The sequence below is a fragment of the Python bivittatus genome, unplaced genomic scaffold, assembly GCF_059951505.1.
Source record: "Python bivittatus isolate LINGU-HERP-01145 unplaced genomic scaffold, Pbiv_v1 ctg000690_np1212, whole genome shotgun sequence".
Taxonomy (NCBI): domain Eukaryota; kingdom Metazoa; phylum Chordata; class Lepidosauria; order Squamata; family Pythonidae; genus Python; species Python bivittatus.
This window is the reverse complement of record NW_028277096.1, coordinates 3,305,083-3,327,126: the sequence shown is the minus strand read 5'-3', so window position 1 is coordinate 3,327,126 and position 22,044 is coordinate 3,305,083. Positions and strand designations below refer to the sequence as shown.

The following is a 22,044-nucleotide window of genomic DNA, read 5'->3' as shown; positions in this document are numbered from 1 at the left end:
TGCTGATTTTCACATGCCTGGGCGTATTAACCTTGTAAACCGGCCTCAGTGGCCTGCCGTTTTAAGCCTGGCAGGATCTGGTTACTTTGTGCTGGAGTGAAGTGCTTTTCTGTAGTGTTTTCGTTGCTCCTATCCTAAAAAGCTTCAGCGTAGCTAAGGGTAGCTCACGTACCAGCTGATTCCTTGAAAGTGGATCTGCTTCATCCCCCTTAAAAAACAAAGGCCAAAGATCTGCATTTCTCTGTTGATCCAAGTTTCTACCTTTGCACTCAGCAAATTGCTGGGATTTGTGCTACATTAAAATTTAGAAAATTAAAAAAGGGCATTTTCCCTTAGCAAGGTTGTTTTTAAAAGCAGGCAATTTAAATGTGATCTTTTAGATCATCTTAGCTGGGTTTCATTATCTTCCAAAAATGGAATTTTCATGAGGAATTGAGCAGAACAAATCTCAGCTTGCTTTTCACTCTCTTTTAATTGTATTTTCAGTCCTTTTGGTTATAGATATTTTAAAAGTACTATTTACACAAGCTTACTTATGTTGCATGGATTAAAGCCTCTCTATTATATACATTTATTACAAGAACTACTAGTCTGAATACTTGGCTTTTTGTGTATTGTCGAAGGCTTTCACGGCCAGCATACGATGGCTGGTGTGGGTCTTCCGGGCTCTGTGGCCGTGTTCTGGAAGTTTTGTTTCCTAACATTTCGCCAGCACCTGTGACCGGCATCTTCAGAGGGCAGGAGCACAGACAGGAGCAGTTCTCTCTGTGCCCAGGGTGATGTGACCCTTTTTGTGGGTATTTATTGAGATCTGAGGGGGGGGGAAAGGGGGGATTGGGTGTGGGGGGGGGGTTGAGTTACTGAGTGGCTGCTTGTTTTGGTGTCCGCATATGTGTGTATCTTCCAGGGGATTAGGCAGGGTTTTTCTTCTCTTGAATTGTTAACGAGGGGCTGCTGGGGGTGATTAGCAAGTTCATTGGGCTGTGTGGCCGTGTTCTGGAAGTTTTGTTTCCTAACGTTTCGCCAGCACCTGTGACCGGCATCTTCAGAGGGCAGGAGCACAGACAGGAGCAGTTCTCTCTGTGCCCAGGGTGATGTGACCCTTTTGTGGGTATTTATAGAGATCTGGGGGGGGGGGGAAGGGAGGGGATTGGGTGTGTGTGTGGGGGGTTGAGTTACTGAGTGGCTACTTGTTTTGGTGTCAGCATCTGTGTGTATCTTCCTGACACTCTGCAGAACTTTTGTTTGGCCTTCCTAACAAAAGAAACAAACAGTCCCCCGTAACTTTATCTACTTCTGTTATTTCATGTACTGAATTCAGAATGAAAGCTAGCAAATGGAGAAAGTGCACAGAGTAACAAGAAATCATGCCTGTAATAAACAGACAGATATAATTTGAATTATGGAATAGAGAGATTTGCTCAATGCGTTTAAGTGTGTTGCGTGAACCCAGCCAGTATGGTTACTTTATGCTTAGCTGTGTTGTGCAGATCCTGGCAGTTGACTTAATTCAGCTAACTGTTGCTAAGTAAGTGACGTCTCCTTCAAGCTGAGATGTTCATTTAGTTTTCTTGGCAGCAATATGGAAGAGATTTCCCACTGTTTTCTTTTGGGTCCCTCTCTTGATTTTTAGGAAATTAAAAATGTTGCATTTCTTCCTCTTTTAATGCAGCTTTTATGTGTCTGCTGAAATTTGCCAGGTTTTACTCATTAAGTTTCTAACTATAGTTTTTACATTAGTGGCATCAAAAAACATTGTGACGATAGAGGCAGATTATGAATGTTTAAAATAAAAAGATGCTAAGTCATCATTCAGTGGTGAGCACATGCTCTGCATGTTGAAGGCTTTTAAGTTCAATTCCTGATATCTCCCTTGTTTTTAAAAAAGGAAAAAACTGCAGTAATGGGGGAAAAAACTGTTACTAGACATCCTGGAGTTCAGTTGCTAATCGTAATAGATCCCCAGACTGAGCAGACTCACATGGTGCTTGAAATCTTTCTCATTTAATTATGTATTCCACAGCTTCTTGACAAAGAAGAATATGTTCTCCCAGCATGTGAGCCACAGAATCTGGCCCATGGATATGTAAGAATCAAGGTAATGATAGACTGTATTTAAAATTAATGACACCTTTAATTATTTTCAGTGGGGGAAACAATTCTGTTTATTGTGATCGAACAGGTAGCAGTGAAAGATCATGCAGTGTGAGTTAGTCATTTCACATAATGCAAACAGCAGGCTCAAACTCATCCCAGATAACTAGCAAGACGTGGCCTCAGTCACCTTGTTAGGATCTGTCCAGCTTGCATCCAGCTCAGAGCAAATCTGGTTTTATCCTCTATGTCTCTCAAACTCTTTACTGCAGCCCAGCAAATGCTTTTTCAGCCCACTTTCCCTTTCCATGTAAATAGTGCCACTGGCTGGGACTGTAAGGTGCAGTAAGAGAGAAAAAATATTGCCATTTTGCTGCTGTTGTAGAAGCTGAGCAATAACCTCTGTGTGGTTGGATTCACTCCTGGACTTTTGCCATCAGCATTCCAATGTCTTCATGGGACAGTGGGTTTCTGTCATTTATTTACCATTTCCTGTATGGTGATTTTATATAGGATGGTGGTAGATCCCTAAGCTGCTTTGTGTGTGTGTGTGTGTGTGTGTATTTTTTTTTTTTTTTTTTGCTTTTACACCTGGCCTGCTTTTCAGGAATTTACTCTGAGATTTAGAGATGCAGTTCTTCTGCCTCCTTTGATAATTGTGACTCAAGCCTTTCTTCCCTCCTGTCTTTAGCTTCACACCCAGTTGCACTTTGTGGAAATGGGGAGTGGTCCAGTGATTTGTCTCTGCCATGGCTTTCCAGAGTCCTGGCTTTCTTGGAGGTTCCAGGTAACTCAATTTTTAAACATACTTATTCCTACTCTGTTTGAATGCCATCTTTCGGAATAAGTTCAACCTACTTGAAAGAAAAGGTAGAACCTGTTTCTGATACACATTATATAGCACCTGCAACATTTGCATTGAAGTTTTGGATCACAGGAAGACAGGCCCCCTCTTTAAGACATTTCCAGTCTAAAGTTCAGCTCAGGAGGAAGCATGGAGAAGAAAGCTGAAGGTAAGTGGAGCAGATGGAAGACATGTGTTCATTTCAGTTTATGTATAGTTGCTTCAGTTGCATATACTTAGCTTTCTCAGCAGTATGAATTGATTTAGCACAAGTGGGGACAACTTTCTGATTTTTGGATGGTGGGTAATGATGCAAAATGAGACAGTCAAGATTTGGGAGATTTTTTTCCTTAGTTTTTCCTTAATTTTTAGCACTTGCAGGACTTTTCTCTTTTGAACACCTATGTATATATTAGGGCTTATGCTTCTAGTGTTGAATATTTCCCATCTCAGATAACAGGATACTGAGTTACCAATTTTCACCTTGGTGGTGTGGTGCCAAGGCCACATGTAGTCCTGGGACCTCATGTGGCCTATTTTTTGCAGAAAGTCTTTGGAGGACAAAAAAAGGTAGGAGCAGGGCAGAGAAATCATCCTGGCTTCTCCTAGATGGAAACTATCTGTTGTTCTGAGAATGTGATAATACAATACATACATTGACTATATATCAGAAGAAGGCAGTCTGATGCTCTTTAGATGTTAGGACCTCAACTCTTGCAGTCTGTTATCATTTGGATGGATGGGTGGGTGGATGGAAGCTGAAGTCCAAAACATCTCCAGGTAGAGGACACCAAGTTGCCTACCCTGTTATTTAGATAAATGGATGGCAGGAATGAGAGATAGGCCTTTCAATGCTGTCCAAACTACAGAATATTCTCCATGGGAAGATCTGTCAAACACTCTGTTGGTAGGAGCGCTGAAAACACATTTGTTTAGGCAGATTTATTGCATCTGAAAGAATGTTGGTGATTTATGCATTTGCTGATGTGACTTTTGTAATATATCCCTTTTGTTGCCTTTGGGTTTTCATTATGCTTTTAGTGATGCCTGTGATCTATAATAGTTAGTTTCTGTAGAAATAAAAATCTAAAAGTGGAGATTTCAAGTTAAAAAGAGTGGATCCCAGAGCAAGAAACAGTAACCAAAAAGTCTTGTTGGATGACACAGTGCCTTAATGGGGTCTTAGTAGAAGCTGATAGTTAATTATAAGCCTCCTGTGGCTTCATATGAAGGCCAAGATGGAACCCTCTTTGGATTTGAGGAATATAGAAATAGTTGATGGTATAAAGTGGAACGGCTTTATTTGTCTAAATGGAAAGTGGGGAAGTCCCTCAATTCTGATGCAACGAAAGAGTTATTTTTACATATTTTGAGTAGTGCACAGTTCATGAAGCATTTACTAAATTCTGTCTGCATTTTCCTGTGACAGGAAATATGTAAGCTTTAAAAAATGCAAACAGGACTGCAGGGTTCAAACAAGAGCAAAGGTACAAGGGCTGGAGAGGGAGAATTTAAGCTCTTTGCTCATCTCTAGGGTCCTAACAAAAATAACTGATTTCAGAGTAGGCTTAAATACATCAAGGGGTCAATGTTATGTAATGCATTTTGGGCAAAGTTGACTGCCCACTGCTTGCAGCATGGATTCTGATCCCTTGAAGGTGGCAAGTGTTGACATATTGGTTGTAACTATTGATCATTGCCAGGAAGGATAAGAAAGGGAAATAATTTTCTCAGCTGGGGGAGAACTAGGTGAGAGTGAACATGAATGATTCAATAATTTGGATTAATACATGTGCACCCTGCACAATTGCTTTTGTTTCTCTCTCCATGTTAGATTCCTGCCCTTGCTGATGCTGGTTTCCGTGTCATTGCCTTGCAAATGAAAGGCTATGGAGATTCTGAGGCTCCACCAGGTCAGTTTACAATGGAGGTTTAAAACAGGTTTACTAGTTCACTTTTTAAATGTGACCTTGTTATTTAGGTCACTTGTTCGTTGTTCTTCAGTCATGGCTTCCAGGTGGGTTTTAGCAATAGAAGCGACACCATGCAAAGCAAAGAAGTCACTGTAATAATTTAAAATGAATGAAAATGCATTACATAACATTGACCCCTTGATGTATTTAAGCCTACTCTGAAATCAGTTATTTTTGTTAGGACCCTAGAGATGAGCAAAGAGCTTAAATTCTCCCTCTCCAGCCCTTGCACCTTTGCTCTTGTTTGAACCCTGCAGTCCTGTTTGCATTTTTTAAAGCTTACACATTAACTGGGTTCATGCAGTTAGCCACATTTCTGTAACTGGCAGCAACTCTCAACGGTCACAAGCCAAGAGAGGCCTTTCCAGCTCTACTGCTGTAAAGCCAGTATGTTATAATGGTTAAGGTGTTGGACTAAGACTGGGAAAGCCCTTCACCCTCCGGCATGGAAACACACTGGGTGACTCTAGAGAAGAAATTCTCTTAGTCCAACCTACCTCAACCACCTTGAGTTATTTAAGGAAAGGCCAGATGGAAATCTAATAAACAGTAGATTTAGATATTGGAATTTGACCTTTACATATGTATGCTATCCCCAATAACATTTGCTGCCTTTTTTCAATATACAGGTGTAGCATGTAGAATAGTGCCTTGTAAGACTTGGGATCTTTCCCCAAAATAATAGTCTCCTGTTACTGTCAGTCTACCTAAGTTGATGCTCTTGTTTGTTTTCCAGGTAGTCCTCATTAACATAATTGGGTCCCACAACTCCATTGCTAACCAACATAGTCATTAAGTGAAACATCACATGACCACCAGATTTATGACATCAGTTCTGCGGTCATTAAGTAAATCACCTGTGGTTGTTAAGTGAGACATCACATGACCGCAACTTGTGATTTTACTGCTGGCTTCTCCATTGACTCTGCTTGTCGGAAGCCAGCTGTGAAGCTCACAAATGGCAATCGTGACCACAGGACGCTGGAACGGTCATAAGTTTGAGGACCAGTAACTTTGAATGGTCGCCAAACAGAATGGTTGTTAACCGAGGACTACCTGTATTTACTTAGTTATTCCAGCTTTTGTGCCACTCCAGTCAGCCAGATTCTTATAATGGAGGCTTATAATTCTTCCATACTGTAATTCAGGTTAAAACAATATAAATACCAAAAAAGTTCCAACCACCCCCAATTTTAGTCCATGAGCTATACAATCTGAAACCCTAGTTTTCACTGAATATCCAGATGTCAGTTCACTCAGTGCAATCCCAGCTCTCTTCCATCCCCCAAAGAACTGTGGAAGAGCCACCCTTTGCTACTCTTTGGAATATTAATGGGGAAGGGGCCCTCTTTTTCTCTGAGGGGCAGGCTGTTCCAGAGGAGGGGGCTGCTACTGAGAAGACTTTCCCTTGGGGTCTCTGAAGTCAACACATCTTCAGAAGTAGGACCCACAAAAATCTCTGGATGGACAGAATCTGCCTGAATCAGGCAGTCTTGGAAGCCAGGGCCTAAGCCAAACAAGGTTTTAAGGGTAACAACCAACACCTTGAATTGTACTCAGAAGCCAACTGACAGTGAATGCATCCCTCTCAGTAGAACCTGTCATTCCAGTAAACTGAGTTGTACCCATTCCTGCCTGGGTCACTGCATTTTGAACCAGCGGAAGTTCTGAATAGTCTACAAGGGCAGCCCAGGTAGAGCATAGCCCCATTGACAGCTTTTGCAAATGTCAGGTCAGGTGGAATGAAGGTGGCATGAAGCAGCAGCAACCAGAAAAATCAATATTGGATTTGATTATGATTTTTTAAAACATTTTACTGATTTATCTGCGTTTTATTTATGCGTGTGCCACTTTGTTGGGCAATTCAGCTAGGGAGAACTTATAAATAAACATGGCATTTTCTCATCATATTTAGATTTGCCTTCCTCTCATTACTGAAATGCCAGGCATTATTTTATCTATCGATGTGTGGGTGCGCATGTGTGTGTCAGTAAACAAGTTCCAGTAGCAGTCAATGATTGAGATGTGGTTAATTTTTCCTTTTATATTATTTGCAGCAAAATCTAGGATCAGATTGTATTTACATTACACATGTCAGATTGTAAGTGTCCTTCTTGCCTTTTGCTGCAAAATTGCTCCAGGATTTTGTAGGCACAATACCCCTGACTTCTGGTCATGGATGGTCTCAGCAGCAGTGGCAAGCAGCAATAATGCTCCAATTTAGTTGCTGTCATTTCATTTCCCATGTGTCAGAGTGATGACATGTGAAGGATATAGTGGAAGATTAAAATGGACGGTTGACACAGCTGGGCCCTGAGTGGAAAAAAGGCATTAAATTGCCCTGAGCAGGTGACAGTAGGGAATTCTTATGAGTTCTGGTAGCCACCAGGGATGCAGAGGGCAGACACATATCCTAAGTCCTTTGAAACGTGTTAGAATTACAAGAACGGTTCACTTCTCCACTTTGTTTCCTTCCCTTTTCTTCCGTAACTGGTTATGTTCAAAGTTTCTCTTGAGTGCATATCCTATCCTGAGGGAAGCTGTTGTACCATCATTGTGCAAGGTCCATGTTCCCAAAGGGAATTTCAGTCTAGCAACAATATTGTGGCGTTGAGGGCTTCATGGTACAGGACTCCAAGCCAGGGTTCTGTTCTACAGCACAGGGATGAGGTGGAATTTAAATGGTCAATGTGTTTGTTCCATTGTTGGAAAGTTCAGTTTGATTTTATTCCAAGTTCTTGTGGAAACTGTCTCTGTCCTGCTGGCTGAAACTTCTAACCTTAATACTAAGATTGGCATTTCTATTTTGCCAGAGTCTGTAATTTCCGTTTTTCCTTTCTAAGTTGTCAGTGGACATGAGTGCTCATGCATGTAGCCTTTTTGGGTGGACAGGAGAGAGAAGTAGATCAAAGCGAGGCATTCCAAGAAAAGTCTAGGCTCGCTGACTGTGGATGGATCATTGCCTTCTGCAAACACAACTAAGAAATTGAAATACTCCTCGGGTGTTGCTCTTATCCCTTTGTGCATCTGTCCTGAATAGGATAAGAAATTTGTTTTTCCACTTTATGACATAGTGAATATTTGAAGTTGGCTTTCCCCTTTCTTGATTCAACAATCTTCTACTATAGTATAGGACTATATGTCAGGCCTAGCCCAAGGAATTCCAGGAGACCATGCAGATTCAGTTCAGCAATGTTTATTAGCTATGACCTCTAGCAAGAATCTTCCCAGACTGAAAATTAGTTCCCACAGTCAGCCAGTGAAAACAGAGTGAATTCCTCAGGGAGGTGCCAGCCTCATCCTCTTATCTCTTCCTCGTCCCTCAGGAGACGAAAGAGGATGTTTCCCTCCCTGAGTATGGCCTTCATAATTCCATTCCATCACACTATAGTATCTATAGCAGAGGTTCTCAAAGTACAGCCTGTGGGCCGGATATGGCCCGCCAGGGTCATTTATCCGGCCCGCCCACCTGATTGGCCGCCGCTGCTGTCTGTCAGAAACGGAAGTGTCAGGGCTGTATCAGGAGCTGCAGGCAATACACAAGGAGGGAGATCGCAGAGCCGAACTATTCTACATGACAGATATGCCGGGTCCAGCAGCTCTCCTCCTCTCCTCAAACTATAGTCCAGCCCCCCAGCATTCTGAGGGACCGTGAACTGGCCCCCTGTTTAAAAAGTTTGAGGACCCCTGATCTATAGTATAGTATAGTACAGTACAGTACAGTATACTGTACTATATATGCTATAGTAAGGAAGTATACTGTACTGTATACTGTATAGTAAGGAAGTATACTGTACTGTATACAGTATACTGTACTGTATATGCTATAGTAAGGAAGTACTGTACTGTATATGCTATAGTACAGGAAGTATACACTGTACTATGCTATAGCATAGTACAGTGTATACTTCCTGTAGTGTAGTATAGGACAGGACTATAGTTTCCTTCCTATAGTCTTCTGTGAAAGCAACTTCTCTTCCTTATGGAGTCTAAGAAAGCAAACCCAGCTGTGGTGTTAAGTGGTTGTACAGTTTTGAAAGGGCATTCCACATATATGAAGCCCACGGCAAGTCTTGCATTTCAAAATTAATTTGGGGGCACACAGTGGCTTTAATAATGCATGTTTTTGTTGCAGATATAGAAGCATATTCTCAGGAGGAAATTTGCAAGGTAGGTCATGACCTTCAATAATATGTTTTTTTTGTGGTGATTGAGATACACTTGCTAGCATTTATTGTAGGTTAACACTTAAAATACTTAAAAGAAGTATTTAAACCAAAGAAGGTCAACACTAATAAAGGTGGTCCCTGCTTAACGTCCACTTGTTGAACAACTGTTCAAAGTATATAACTCATAGCTTAGTATTTTACATGCAAGATTTCTCTACAAGTAGTCCTTTACTTACGATGGCAATTGGGACCAGAATTTCTGTCACTAAGTGATGTGGTTATAAACCGTGACCATATTGCTTAGCGATGGCAATCCCTGCAGTCCCAGTTGCTGCTGTTAACCAACTCCGATGGTCATTAAGTGAGGCAATTTCCTGCCAGCTTCCTATAACCAAAGTCAGTGGGGAAGCTGGCAGAAAGTTGCAAGTCCCAGCCCGGCCGGGTGGCAGAAGGATTAAGGAGGTGTGGGGGAGGATGCGGGAGGGTTGGGGAGGCTGCACGGGAGGCACAGGGCAGGGAACAATTGCATTGAAAAAAGGGCTAGTAAAAGAGGCAGGTTTCTGCTTAAAGAGAGTCCCCACCTACCCTGAAGTCATCTGGACCTTACAAAATATCCTAAGATATAAGATAGACAAGCTAAACTTCAACCTGGAAAGGATCCACACTTCTGTCAAAACCCAGTGGAGTAGGATTCAAAAGGCAACCAGTTGGGGCCGTGAGAAAATTTCATTTCATATATTGATGGTGTTTCAGTTTTTGAGTAAAGGAGCTACAGGGTCTACCCTAGGTAGATTGAATTGGCTTTGTGCCCAAGGTGCACTATTATGATCTGCTAAAATTCAACTGTGGTGGAGTGCAAATAGCATTGAGAACATGCATGATGTTGTGTTGCTGCTGCTCTCAATCTGTATCAGCCTGTGCGGACCTAGTATGAGGGTACAGCAGCGGAAGAGGAAGGAAGAGGGTTTTTCTCAAGAAGATGTCTGACTTTTTTTCTTTTTTTTTTTTTTGGCTTATTGACTTCAGGATTTGGTGATCTTTCTGGACAAAATGGTAAGTTCTGATAAGCGTTATGCTGGTTTGTGCCTTACAACATGTAATATCAACAAGGTCGTACCATCCCTAGGATTCCATAGCGTATTTGAGTCTTCATGTTCAATTGGCCACAAGTGACGAGCTGTTTTGTATCATTTCATCTCCACATGGCAGCAGTGAGGTTCTAAAGAGATAAAAGTGCCCCCCCATGTTTCAAGAACCAGAGTTTGCCCTGGGTACTGTGGTGTTTTTGAGATGCAGTGGTGTCTTCTAGAGAGGTCCTAGATCCTCAGTTATAGAAAAGAGAATTCTTGAAACAGGATTTATCAGCACAGCCATGTCCATTGCCAAAGTGTCAGGAAAAAATAGTAAAGGAAGTTGCCCCAGAGACTGCAAGCAACTAATTTTCTCTCAGTGACTGATGTAGTCTCTCATACCAATTTAATAGCAAAGGCATCCTTTGTCAAGAGATGGGTGCTTTATGTTGGAGATGGAAGAGTCAGTCAGCTGTCCAATAAAACATACGTGCATTATTGCTTTCTGCCACAGTTGTGTCATAACTAACCTCTAGGCTTCTTTGACTCACAAATTTTGATTGCTCCAATTTCATCTTGACATACAATATGACTTGATGCTGATGAGGTGGGCGAGATGATTCTAATAATCCTTTCTTTAGCCAACAGCAGCCATGGATTTTCAGATGTTGATTTTGAAGGTGGAGATTTGGGGACGTGTTAGGGCTTTACTCCATTTTCCTGGCGAATGGCTTCCCGTGGTTATTGGAGAGGAGGCTATGATTTGCTAGTTTGTTTTAAAATTTATTTCCTGCCTGTCTGCACATACCACTTAAGAGATCTAGTAACATAGAGAGTAATAACAAGTTTCTATAAGAACATGCATTTTTGTATTTATTTGCCAGCTGTTTGGGATCTACTTGGTTACTTGCTTGAGTGTGTGAAACTAGCTGATTGTGAGCAAGACACTGCTTTCTGTATGGTCATACACGAGGGATAGCAGGGAAGTGAGTGCTTGTAAAAAGGGGGACAGAAGTACCATTTCTGCAATTGCTTGCGTGGTTCTCTGCTTTCTAAAGAAGTTCTTTCTCATCTTCTCGCTTTGCAGGACTTCCAATGAACTATTGAAAGTGTGAGACTTTCTTAATTCTGTGCAAATAGGTTCACAATTTTTTTTGGTTTGTTTGTTACATAATTTATCTCTTACCATATTCAAATGGTGGGATAAAAGGTGGTTCACAATCATAAAAGTACATAAACAGAACAGTTAAGCACCATAAAACACAATATGCTTCCATAAATTCAGGTTTAAAATAAAATAAAAAATGAAATGTCATTTTGAATCAGAAATAAAAAAACTAAAAATTTCATCATCATTCCCTGTCATGAAACAATCCTCATTGCCCTCCTAAAAGATAACTCTGTGGGGCTGATCTGACCTCTTGTGGGGAGGCTATTCCAAAACTGACGAGGCCTCTTTCTGGTCTCACTCCATACCCACGTCCTGGCGGGAAGGGAAATACAGCCCAAGCTTCCTCTCCCAGCCGCCACAGAACAAACAGATTCAGTTTGAAGGGAACAGCCCCACAAGTAAATGGGAGCCAGCCATGTAAGGCTTCACAGGTTAAAACTGAGACTTTGAATTTCACTTTACTTTTTGATTTGAAGAAAATATGGATAACTTTGTTGATAACTGGAACAGTGCTCACAAAACCCGTGTCAAATCACTGAAGCAGCTCTTACGCACCAGCAAATGGGCTGCTGCACTCTGCGCTCACTGCGGTTGCAGGTAGTAAAGTGTGTTGTGGTATACAGGCTCAGGAAGATGCGAGTATGAGCAACTGTCACCAAGACAATAAAAGGCTGGAGCTGAGGCACGTCAGCAGAAGCCAAAATGAGAACTGCCTTTGGCTAATTGTGGAGATACCAGTTGCGAAGGCTCTTCTGTAGTCAGAAGTCAGGTTTGTGAATCTTGAGATGTGGGCTTATGGTGCAGCAGCTGTAGAGTATTAACTGTTTTGCAGACAGACTTTTCTGCACAATAATTTTTACCTTATGAAAACGGGGTAATGAGACACAACCTGCTTCAGTAATGATGACATGATCTGGATATTGACTGAGCCGGTTCTGGATTTCATCAAAGGGTTAATGCATTTAATTTAATTTAATTTAATTAATTTAATGTAATTCTATTTAATTAAAAGGGCTAATGCATTTAACTGACAAGTGGATTAATTCTTTCACTCCAGTTGGTTGAAATATGCCAGTCCTGTGTCACTGACCTTTCCTGACAAAATGGCTTCTTTTTTTACCCTTGATAAATGATCTGTCTCAAGCAGAAACTAAAGAGAGAGGTCACCAGATCAGCACCATGATGTTAAATAACAATTCTTCCTTTAACCTTTCTGGGGGCATTAATCTGTCTTGACAATATAATTAGGATTATAATTCAGATTGCCTGATTGGGGAGAAAGAATCAATTTGGGATTTATTAAAAAGGGATAGGTACATAAAGGAAGAGTATTTGAAATGCTGGCAGCTGATTAACTGAAATGTTAATGTCAGCAGGTTTTTGTTTTCCTGGTGAAGCTTAAAATCTTTCAAAAGATTTAGAACAGTTTTTTTTTTTTAAGTTCTACCAAAAAGTTCCATTTTTCTAAATTAAGAGAATAATCCATACTCTGCACTTTCCAGCTGCACTTGCTACAATTCTCTTTCAGAATTGCTGTCTTCTCAAATTGCTGTCATGGGCTTCATAGAGGTGCCCCCACAGGAGCAATCCCACTTTTGCAGATCTGTTTGAGAAAAATTTACACCAGGTGCCCTCATCTTGGATAAGGAAGGTGACAATTGGAGAGACACCCAACAGACAGAACGACCCTTGTGATGGTATCCCTGTTCAGAAGTCCCTCATCAATAGAGGGTCAACTCTGTTGAATTTCAGATGCCAGTTGAGAATATTTTTAGACACTTTTAACGAATGTTCTCTCTTCTGCATTGCCTTATAGTAAATAATTGATTGTTTGATTAAAATTCAGTCTCATTTATTTATTTATATATATTTCAAATTTAGTCACCGCCCATCTCACTCAAGAGTGACTCTGAGCGGTTTACAGTAAAACAAGAATAAATATTAATTAAAATACAATAAAAAAATGTCCATACATAAATAATGTCTTCCAAAATAGCTGCCTTTAAGTTTCCCTGAAGGATATACTTTAAAATAAATCTGTACATCTGTGCATGGCCTGTACTTCATTTTGTAATGAACCATAATATAACTAAACATGCCATGCATAGGAAAAATAATCCCTTTATCTTGTTAGCCTATCAGGGAGGAAGCAAGATTGAGAACCTTCCTCTGTGGTGTGCTTTTCATGCACAAAGTCTTTTTTTGAACATTTTTTCATGGAACCTTCTACCTGCTGCCTAAAGTGATACAGGTTTGAAACTGGTTTACATTCAGAGCATTTGCCTTTTACATTGATACCTTCTAGCATGGTTATCATTAAATATCTTATATCGGTCCTGAACAAATAGAAGTAGAACCTGCAGTCTATCAGAAAGAAGGTTGACATTTTCTAGGATTTGGACTTTTTCAGTAACGGCACACTATTTGAGTGGCTAACTGGTTTTATTCTTGGATGAAAAGAGCATGAATTGGCGAGAATAAAGTCTTTTACTTGTATGAAGCAGCGGTGGGTAATATAGTTGATAGAGATGCAGAGAGTTTTATGCAGAGTCCTTAATAAAAACTGTTTGTCTCCTTTGACAGTCTCTTCACTGAATATTCACTAAATATTCACTGACTGAATATTTAGTGGCTTTAGAGTAGTAATCAAGTATTCTAATTGCTCAAAGTGACTGTCAGTAGTTTTGCTGACAGAATCTATTTTGTGAGCTAAATAATAAACGGCTTAGAGGTTAAAAATTACACACAGAGCTGGGGACTTGAGATTTGCTGTCGTAAGATGTCATTGGCCAGGTCTGCTTTAAATGGGGACAAATGTCACAAACAAGTAGAAGCAATCTGTTTGAAAGTATTAGGTACAGTGGAACCTCGGGTTACGAACGCCTCTGTTAACGAACTTTTCGGGTTACGACCAGCTCCGGCTGCAAAAATTTACCTTGGTTTGCGAACTCCGCCTCGGGGTATGAACAGGATACGCGGCCATTTTCCCTCCCGTGACACGGTCCACGGCCATGTTTCCGCCCCTGACACGTGGTCCGCGGCCATTCTTCCGCCCCTGACACGTGGTCCGTGGCCATTTTCCACCCCTGACACGTGGTCCGCGGCCATTTTTCTGCCCCTGACACGTGGTCGTAGGGAGGGGGACTCTCCCTCCAAGCAATAGCCGCCTCCCTGTCCTCCACGCCAGAACGGATTAACAGCAATTACATTGAACCTTATGGGGAAATTTCCTTCGGGTTGCGACCAATTCGGGGTGCGGCCAGAGTCACGGAACGAATTAAATTCATAACCTGAGGTTCCACTGTATTAGCATTAGGCTTCTTTCTATATGGGAACTCCTGGTTCAGAGGCCAAATGTGTGGAACCACTTCATTGAAACCTCTGGAGAATCTACCCAATGGTATCAGAATTGGAACCTTATTAGTCAATGTATTTTCCAGGTTTCAATGGCTGGAGGAATTAAGAAAAGCAGTAATAAGCCCATTGGGGGACATTAGAACATCAGAATGGCAGGAGCTTGGAGAAGGCTGTTTTAGGAGTCAGAAAAGTGTAAAATCCACCCAGCTTCCCTGTTCCTGTGAGCTTCTCTGAAATGTACCTTATGTCACTCTCTGCTCATTCTCTTGCCCCAACCAGCCTTGAACTGGTGGCTCAAAAACATGGCTCTGGTCTCTATTCTTCTATGGAAAATAGTCGTCGTCCTCTGTCTACTGCATTCTTGCTGAGGTTAGCAACTATTTGTGATGTCCTAAGAATGAGATCTTGTGGCCTAACCACTGTAAAAATAATTTGTTCAGGGTAGTGAAGTTCAGCAATTAGTGGAGCAAGAACACTGGAATGGTATTAGATAAAGCAGTGGCGCTAGAGAAAGAAATGGTGTAATAAAATTGCCAAAAATAAATGAACATTTTGCCATGCTTCAGATGTTTCATTCATGCTGTGAAACTGTGTGCCGTTCTAATCTGGGGCTTGGTTAATACTAGTGCCTTTGTAAGAGCAGAGGGCACCTCTGCTGTTCCTGTTACAGTCCTTGCTGATTGACAAAAAGATGGCTGGGTTTACACTTTAAGTTAAATTATTATTGGTCGCACAGTCAGCCAGATGTCTAGACTGGATTTGGCATTTTTATCCACCTATCGAGTCCTTCCCAAGGACCTGGGATAGGCAGATGTTATTTGATGGTGTTAAAGGTATCATCACAGGATGTAAGCTGTTCCAAGTAAAGCTGCCTTTTGCAATTGACTGATGGTGATTCTGTCAATGCTGATGGTGTTCAAGTGGCGCTCCAGATGTTTTGGGATTGCACCCAAGGCACCTATTACTATTGGCATTATTTTTGCTTTCTTTTGCCATAGTCGTTCTACTTCTATTTGCAGGTCTTTATATTTTGTGATTCTCTCCAGTTCTTTCTCTTCTATTCTGCTATCTCCAGGTATTGCAATGTCCCCTATCCAGACTTTTTTGTCTTTCTTATCAACAATGGTTAAGTCTGGGGTGTTGTGTGGCAGGTACTTTTCTATCTGAATTCTAAAGTCCTAGAGCACTTTAGCTTCTTCATTTTCTATTACAAGTAGTCCTCACTTAACAACCATTTGTTTAGCAACCATTCAAAGTTACGATGACGCTGAAAAAAGTAACTTACGATCAGTCCTCACACTTATGACCATCGCAGCACTCCCCACGGTGACATGATCGTGATCTGGGCGCTTGGCAACCAGCTCACACTTAGGACAGTTGCAGCATCCTGGAAACATGTGATCGCCCTTTGCTACCTTCCCAGCCAGCTTCCAGCAAGTAAAATCAGTGGGGAACTGCATGAGTCAATTAACGACCATGTGATTCACTTAACAATCACAGTGATTTGCTTAACAACTGCCACAAAATTGTCATAAAATTGGATGTAGTCACATGATGTCTCACTTAATGACAGCCTGGTTAATGATGAATTTTCCAGTCCCTGTTGTGGTTGTTAAGCGAGGAGTACCTGTACTTTGTCTGTTTTGTGTTCCCACCAGTTCTTGCTTGCAGGGAAATGGTATTTCTTGCAGATATTCCAATGCACCATTGTTGCTACTTTGTCATACTGTTGTTTGTAGTCAGTCTGTGCGATCTTCTTGCAGCAGCTAACTAGATGGTCCACTGTTTCTTCAGCTTCTTTGCAGAGGCGGCATTTGCTATCTGCTGGTGTCTTCTCAATTCTGGCTTTATATGCATTTGTTCTTAAGGCTTGGTCCTGTGCAGCCAGAATTAGTCCCTCTGTCTCTTTCTTCAACTTTCCTCCTCTTAGCCAGGTCTTGTTATCTGCTTTGCCTGCTAGTTTTTTTGTGTTCTGGCCATGTAATACTTTGTCTTGCCATGTCTCTTTTCTATTCTTCATTTGGTCTTACTTATAGGCCAGTTTGGTCTCTTTGGTACTCAGTAAGCTTTCATGGTGTGTACTAGCTTCAGTGCATCTTCTTCACTGTCCTTCAGATATTCTTCCAATGCCCTTTTTTCTTCTTCAACTGTCTGATGTACTTGTAACATTCCACACCCACCTATGCTCCTTGGTAAGTAGAGTCAACGTCATTGCATGGATGAAGGGCGTGTTTTATTGTCGTTATTTTTCTGGTCTTTCTATCCAGGGCTTCTAGTTCTGCTTGAGTCCAGTCCACTATTCCAGCTGTGTATCTAATGACTGGAATTGCCCAGGTGTTAATCGCCTTGATGGTATTTCTGCCACTGAGTTTGGACTTTAAGATCTTCTTCACTCTTCTGATGTATTTACTACTAACCTTCTTGATTTTAGCATGCTTGATGTTATCAACCTGAAGGATGCCCAGGTACTTGTAGTGATCTTCTTCATCCAGTCTCTTGATGTTATTTCCATATGGCATCTTGATTCCTTCAGTTTTCACTATTTTTATTATTGTTAGTCACACAGTCAACCAGTTGTTTAGACTGGATTTGGCATTTTTATCCACCTATCAAGTCCTTCCCAAGGACCTGGGATAGGCAGATGTTGTTTGATGGTGTTAAAGGTGTTGTTGTGGTTGTTGTTGTTATACCTAAGACACCTACCTCCTATTTTTCACCACAACAACCACCCTGTGAGGTGAGTTGGGCTGAGAGAGAGGGACTGGCCCAAAGTCACCCAGCTGGCTTTCATGCCTGAGGCAGGCCTAGAACTCACTGTCTCCTGGTTTCTAGACCAGCACCTTAATCACTATGCCAAACTGGCTCTCATGTTATAAATCATGTTATAGTTGATTTGATTTTGGTTTTGTATGTTTTCTGATTGCAGCCATTATACCACACGTAACCCAGCCAGTAACGATTCATTTATCAAACTGTAATTTACATGGAAAATTAGTATTTGTTTAATTATAGGTGTTTAATAAATCACAAATGCCTGGGTTCAGATCATACTGAGCTTTAGCACTATGTATGAATCCAGGCTGTATATAAAAGGAGATGCAGAAAAGTTATTCTACTCAATAAACAAGATAAAAGAACAGGTAATATGAAGGAAATGGTGGAGCTACGGTGATACTAGCAAGTGGTTTGTACAGGGCCAGTCATACTTACACCTTTTGTGTGCAAATGGTCCCACACACTGCAACACAGGATTCTAAACATTTCAGTCCTCATCACTTATAAGCTCTGTCTCCATCCATTTATCAGCTGTCATAATAAACTTCTAACTAGTATTACACAGGATTTAGCAGGTTGCTGTTGCTTTAATTAGAAATTCTTATACAGGAGCAGATTTTTTTTTCCTCTGTCAGAATGATTAATCTACCTAAATGGCCAAACAAAACACAAAGAATTCCAGAAGCAAAGGAAGATATGTAGTAAATGTGGAGTGGTAGTGTAATATAAAAGTAAGCTAAATAAATCTCTGCAGAAACACAAGTAAAGCAAGGGCAGATACTCACTTCGGTATTCCACTGAAGCGAGTAGGATTTCTGAAGCTGGTTGGAGAGATCTAATCTGTGACTTTTTAAGGAGTTTCACAGCATTACCAGACATAGTTTCAATTTTGCATGGGAAACTAACACACCCCGAACCAATCAGTCAAATATGTCTCTAGACACTTTCCAGTGCAAAACTATGTCATCACAGCAGGAGGAGACCAACACTTGGCCAATGGAAAGCATCAGGCAATACCATTGCCAGATCAGCAGAGATTCAATTTGCTTCCTAGCAGATTTGAAGCAATATCTGATAATGCTTCTAGAATAGCTGGGTGGACTGTTCATGCAGATTACGTTGACCTCAGCTGCAGCCCTCAGCAGCACCATTACAGCCATCATTGACTTTATATTGATTTGAATTTTCTGTCCTGCACATATGAAAAAACGTTCTGAGTAGCTTTTGTTCCCAACCTATGACCCCAGTTCTGATGAGCTTTGTTTTTCCAATCAATAACGTGTAATGCATATTCCTTAGTACTAGATCATTGTAGATAGCCTGGTGGGCTTGTGGGGTGGGCTTCAGGAGTGCAGATAGGGTGTTGGGCATAATAATAGAGCATTGCGGCTTGTCTAGAGGCCCAAAGCAAAATTGCACACAACTAGAAAATGTATCAGGCTTAAATTGCTTTGTGTGTTTGCCTACAAAGATCAAGATCAAGTTGTGGAGAGACAACCCCAAAAGAGGAACAGGGAGAAGATGAGTTTACAATGATTGTGGTGCTCTGATCATTATTGAGTAGTCTTTGCAGAAGTCTAATGGCTTCACACCAGTCAAAATATTAGTTGATGAGTAAAAAGTGGGATGAGGGGTAGATAATGCAGTACTTTGGATCAGAATGGCCAAACTCAAATCTGTGTTTAGTAATGAGGTTTGTTGGATAATTCTGGGATACTACTAGGTGTGTTTAAAATTAGTTGATTTGGAAATGGACTATTCTGGAGACTTCCAGAGTGTTCCATTTCCCTTTGAGCCAAGCTGAACCTCTTCTGGACTGTACCATTCTGGGTTGGGGGATTCATTGGTTCCTTGAAGTAAATCCTCTTAGCCAAAAGAGGTGTGAGATGATCCAGAGGTGTTCTGGCCCCAAAGAAACCTTTTTTTGTCTAGAACATTATTTCCAGGACACCTCAGATCACTTCCAGTTTGGAGAATTTACTTTTGAAATCCCCCCCCCAAAAAAGCCTTCCCCCGGATCAGCATGTTCCAAAGGAAAACAAAATGTTCTGGTGTTCTCTGGTAAGGTCCATTCCCAGATGGATGGATTTTGCACATCCTTAGTCACCACTATCATTAAAACTAACTATTTTATAGGGAGATTGTGATGTTATAATGGAAGTAGAAAGACAGATTGTATGTTTTACTGAGTTTCTTGCCAATAGATGTTGTTACAATGAAAATCTGGGAAAATCTACACTAATATAAAGTTATTGGAGAGTCATTCCTCCAGTTATTCTTCTGTCAATATTTGGTCTTTGGCTCTCTTTCCTTATTTCTTTTCTTTGTCTGTCACTCCTCTGCATCTCTCTTGGGTCCCTGGGAGGAGCTAGCTTTAAACAATAGAATTTGAGAGCAAAGCTTTGAGCAGATAAGCATACAATTAAAAAACCATGAGAAGCCAACAGATGCTCCTAAATAGTGATCAGTACTATTGGTCAATATATGATTTGGGAAGTTTTCCTAGAAAAGAAAAAGTATTTTGCATCACACCAATTAATGTAACTTCTTTGTTCAGCTCCTAAAGGTGACTCAGCCAATCCTCCCTTTCTGAAGGGTTCTCAGTTACTTGGAAATGCATTTGCTATTTTTAATTAAAAGTATGTGATGCTCTAAGCTATGTTCTAAGCCTTAAATGCATGTGCAGAAACTATTATAACAGGATATGATTTATATTCTATTTTGTCTGGATTTAATTGTGTCCCTACTTTTCTAATTTAATCTGCCCAGAGAACATTCATGAATAGGTAAATTAAAAAGCTAATGAACTAAATTAAGTGGTAGTACCTGGTTGGCCTTAGCTGATTTTGAAAAGGAAATATAGAAGATCTAGTTAGTACTTGGATCAGAAATCACCAAAAAATCCCAGGGCTCCAGGCTAGACTGGGAAGTCAAAAAAAGCATCCTGTTAGGAGGTAATGGTGGATCATTTCCATGTTGCTACCTTTTGAGATAATCACCAGGAGTTGAGTTTTACTTCCATTTATTTCTCTGGTATGAGAGAGACCAGTTCTTTGTCCTTGGTTCTGACAAACCTTGGCTGAGCCATCTTTTTGTCACATTAGGTCACCCGCTGTGATATGCCATGAATCTGAATCCTCCTGAGAAGTTGCTCCTAGTGATTTTTATCTGCTTTAGATTTTACTAATCTCTGCCAGAAAAGCACTCAGGTCTATTGATCTGTTTCATATGGGGGTGTGCAGTAACAAATATTATAATGCTTACTGTATTTTTAAAAATCTGACTGTGAACTAGCATAGGTAGCCTTGGGAGTGGCAGAGGAGGCACTTGGTCCATTGAAGGAGTCAGAAGTAGATTGAGGTATGGCAAATATGGAAAGGAAGGTTCAGATTTGATGCTTCTCTTGGTCCTATATTCTCCAAGTTTAGCCTAGCACAATGTATTCATTTTCCATTCATTTGAACCTTCTTAAAAACTCTAATTTCAGAATCAGAGGCAAATGGTGGCACAGATATGGACTACTTATTTGTGCTGTGATAAGCAGTATGCATAGGCTTTTGGGGTATGATCGGTAACATGGAGGTAGGTATCCACTAAGCACTGATGATGTTACCTAGTCAGGTAATGAAATGTCTGCAAGCAAAGAACCAAGCTCAGAGAGCACCAAGGACTCCACAGTATCCATCAAGCTCAACAGCCTCTGTTCTCTGGATACATGTCTGTCACATTGAAGTGTCAAGGAGAGTTTGGAAGCTCCCAGGTCCTCCTGCACACCAAATGTATTTGTGTCAACCTCTAGAAAGCTAAGGGAGGAAAACATACCATGACTCATTACCTCCAAGCAAGGCATCACATTGTAGATCTATGTCATGCCCCTCCAGCTGGTGGTTTTATATGGTACAGTATAGGAAATACCAAACCTTATAGCAGTGTTGTCCAAACTTGGCCACTTTAAGATGAGTGGACTTCAACTCCCAGAATTCCCCAGCCAACATGGCTGGCTGGGGAATTCTGGGAGTTCAACTCCACTCATCTTAAAGTGGCCAAGTTTGAACAACACTGCCTTACAGCCTTTTCTTGTAATGAAAGTGCTCCCAACTTAGGCTGCCTTTCTTTATATCTTTTCTGTCTCTGTGATACTCTATATTGAAATGTGATCATCTGAATGGCACATATTTAGATTAGGCTGCACCATCCATTTAAATAAGGGCACTGTGTAATATGGGCTGTTGTACTTTTCAGCTCTTTTTCCAAATTACTAATAATGTAGAAATTACTCTTTCTATGTTATTTTTTTTTTTTTACTTCATACTGAGCTAATGTTTTTCACCAAGAGCCTTTCTTCCCCCAACTTTCACTCATGCAATCATAAAAGACTGAAGACTGAGGAGCACTCACGGTTTGTAGAAAAAAATCCAGATGTCAGATATCCTGTTCCCCATTATTTTGGAGCTGCTTTTTAATTTTTTTTTCCTTCTGACAGAAGACAGGTCCAGCTGCATAGGACTGTACACAAATGCATATAGGACAACACTCTATAAACTTTGCTGGAGGAATAAATTGTTTAACCTAATTCTTAAAATGAATATTC

At 40.8% G+C, this 22,044-nt stretch overlaps 1 protein-coding gene across 2 annotated transcripts in view; it reads left to right on the top strand.

Moving 5' to 3' along the window:
• The window catches only part of EPHX2 (epoxide hydrolase 2), a 62,850-nt gene that overhangs the window by 13,016 nt on the left and 27,790 nt on the right, over positions 1-22,044 (top strand). For both annotated transcript variants that reach the window (XR_015798231.1, XM_088152569.1), the window contains exons 6-10: positions 2,024-2,098; positions 2,786-2,881; positions 4,773-4,851; positions 9,047-9,081; positions 10,107-10,133. Coding sequence is in view for 1 of the 2 variants with exons in the window: in XM_088152569.1 (XP_088008695.1) it covers positions 2,024-2,098; positions 2,786-2,881; positions 4,773-4,851; positions 9,047-9,081; positions 10,107-10,133 (312 nt within the window). In the remaining variant the exon portion in view is untranslated. The remainder of the gene's footprint in view (positions 1-2,023; positions 2,099-2,785; positions 2,882-4,772; positions 4,852-9,046; positions 9,082-10,106; positions 10,134-22,044) is intronic.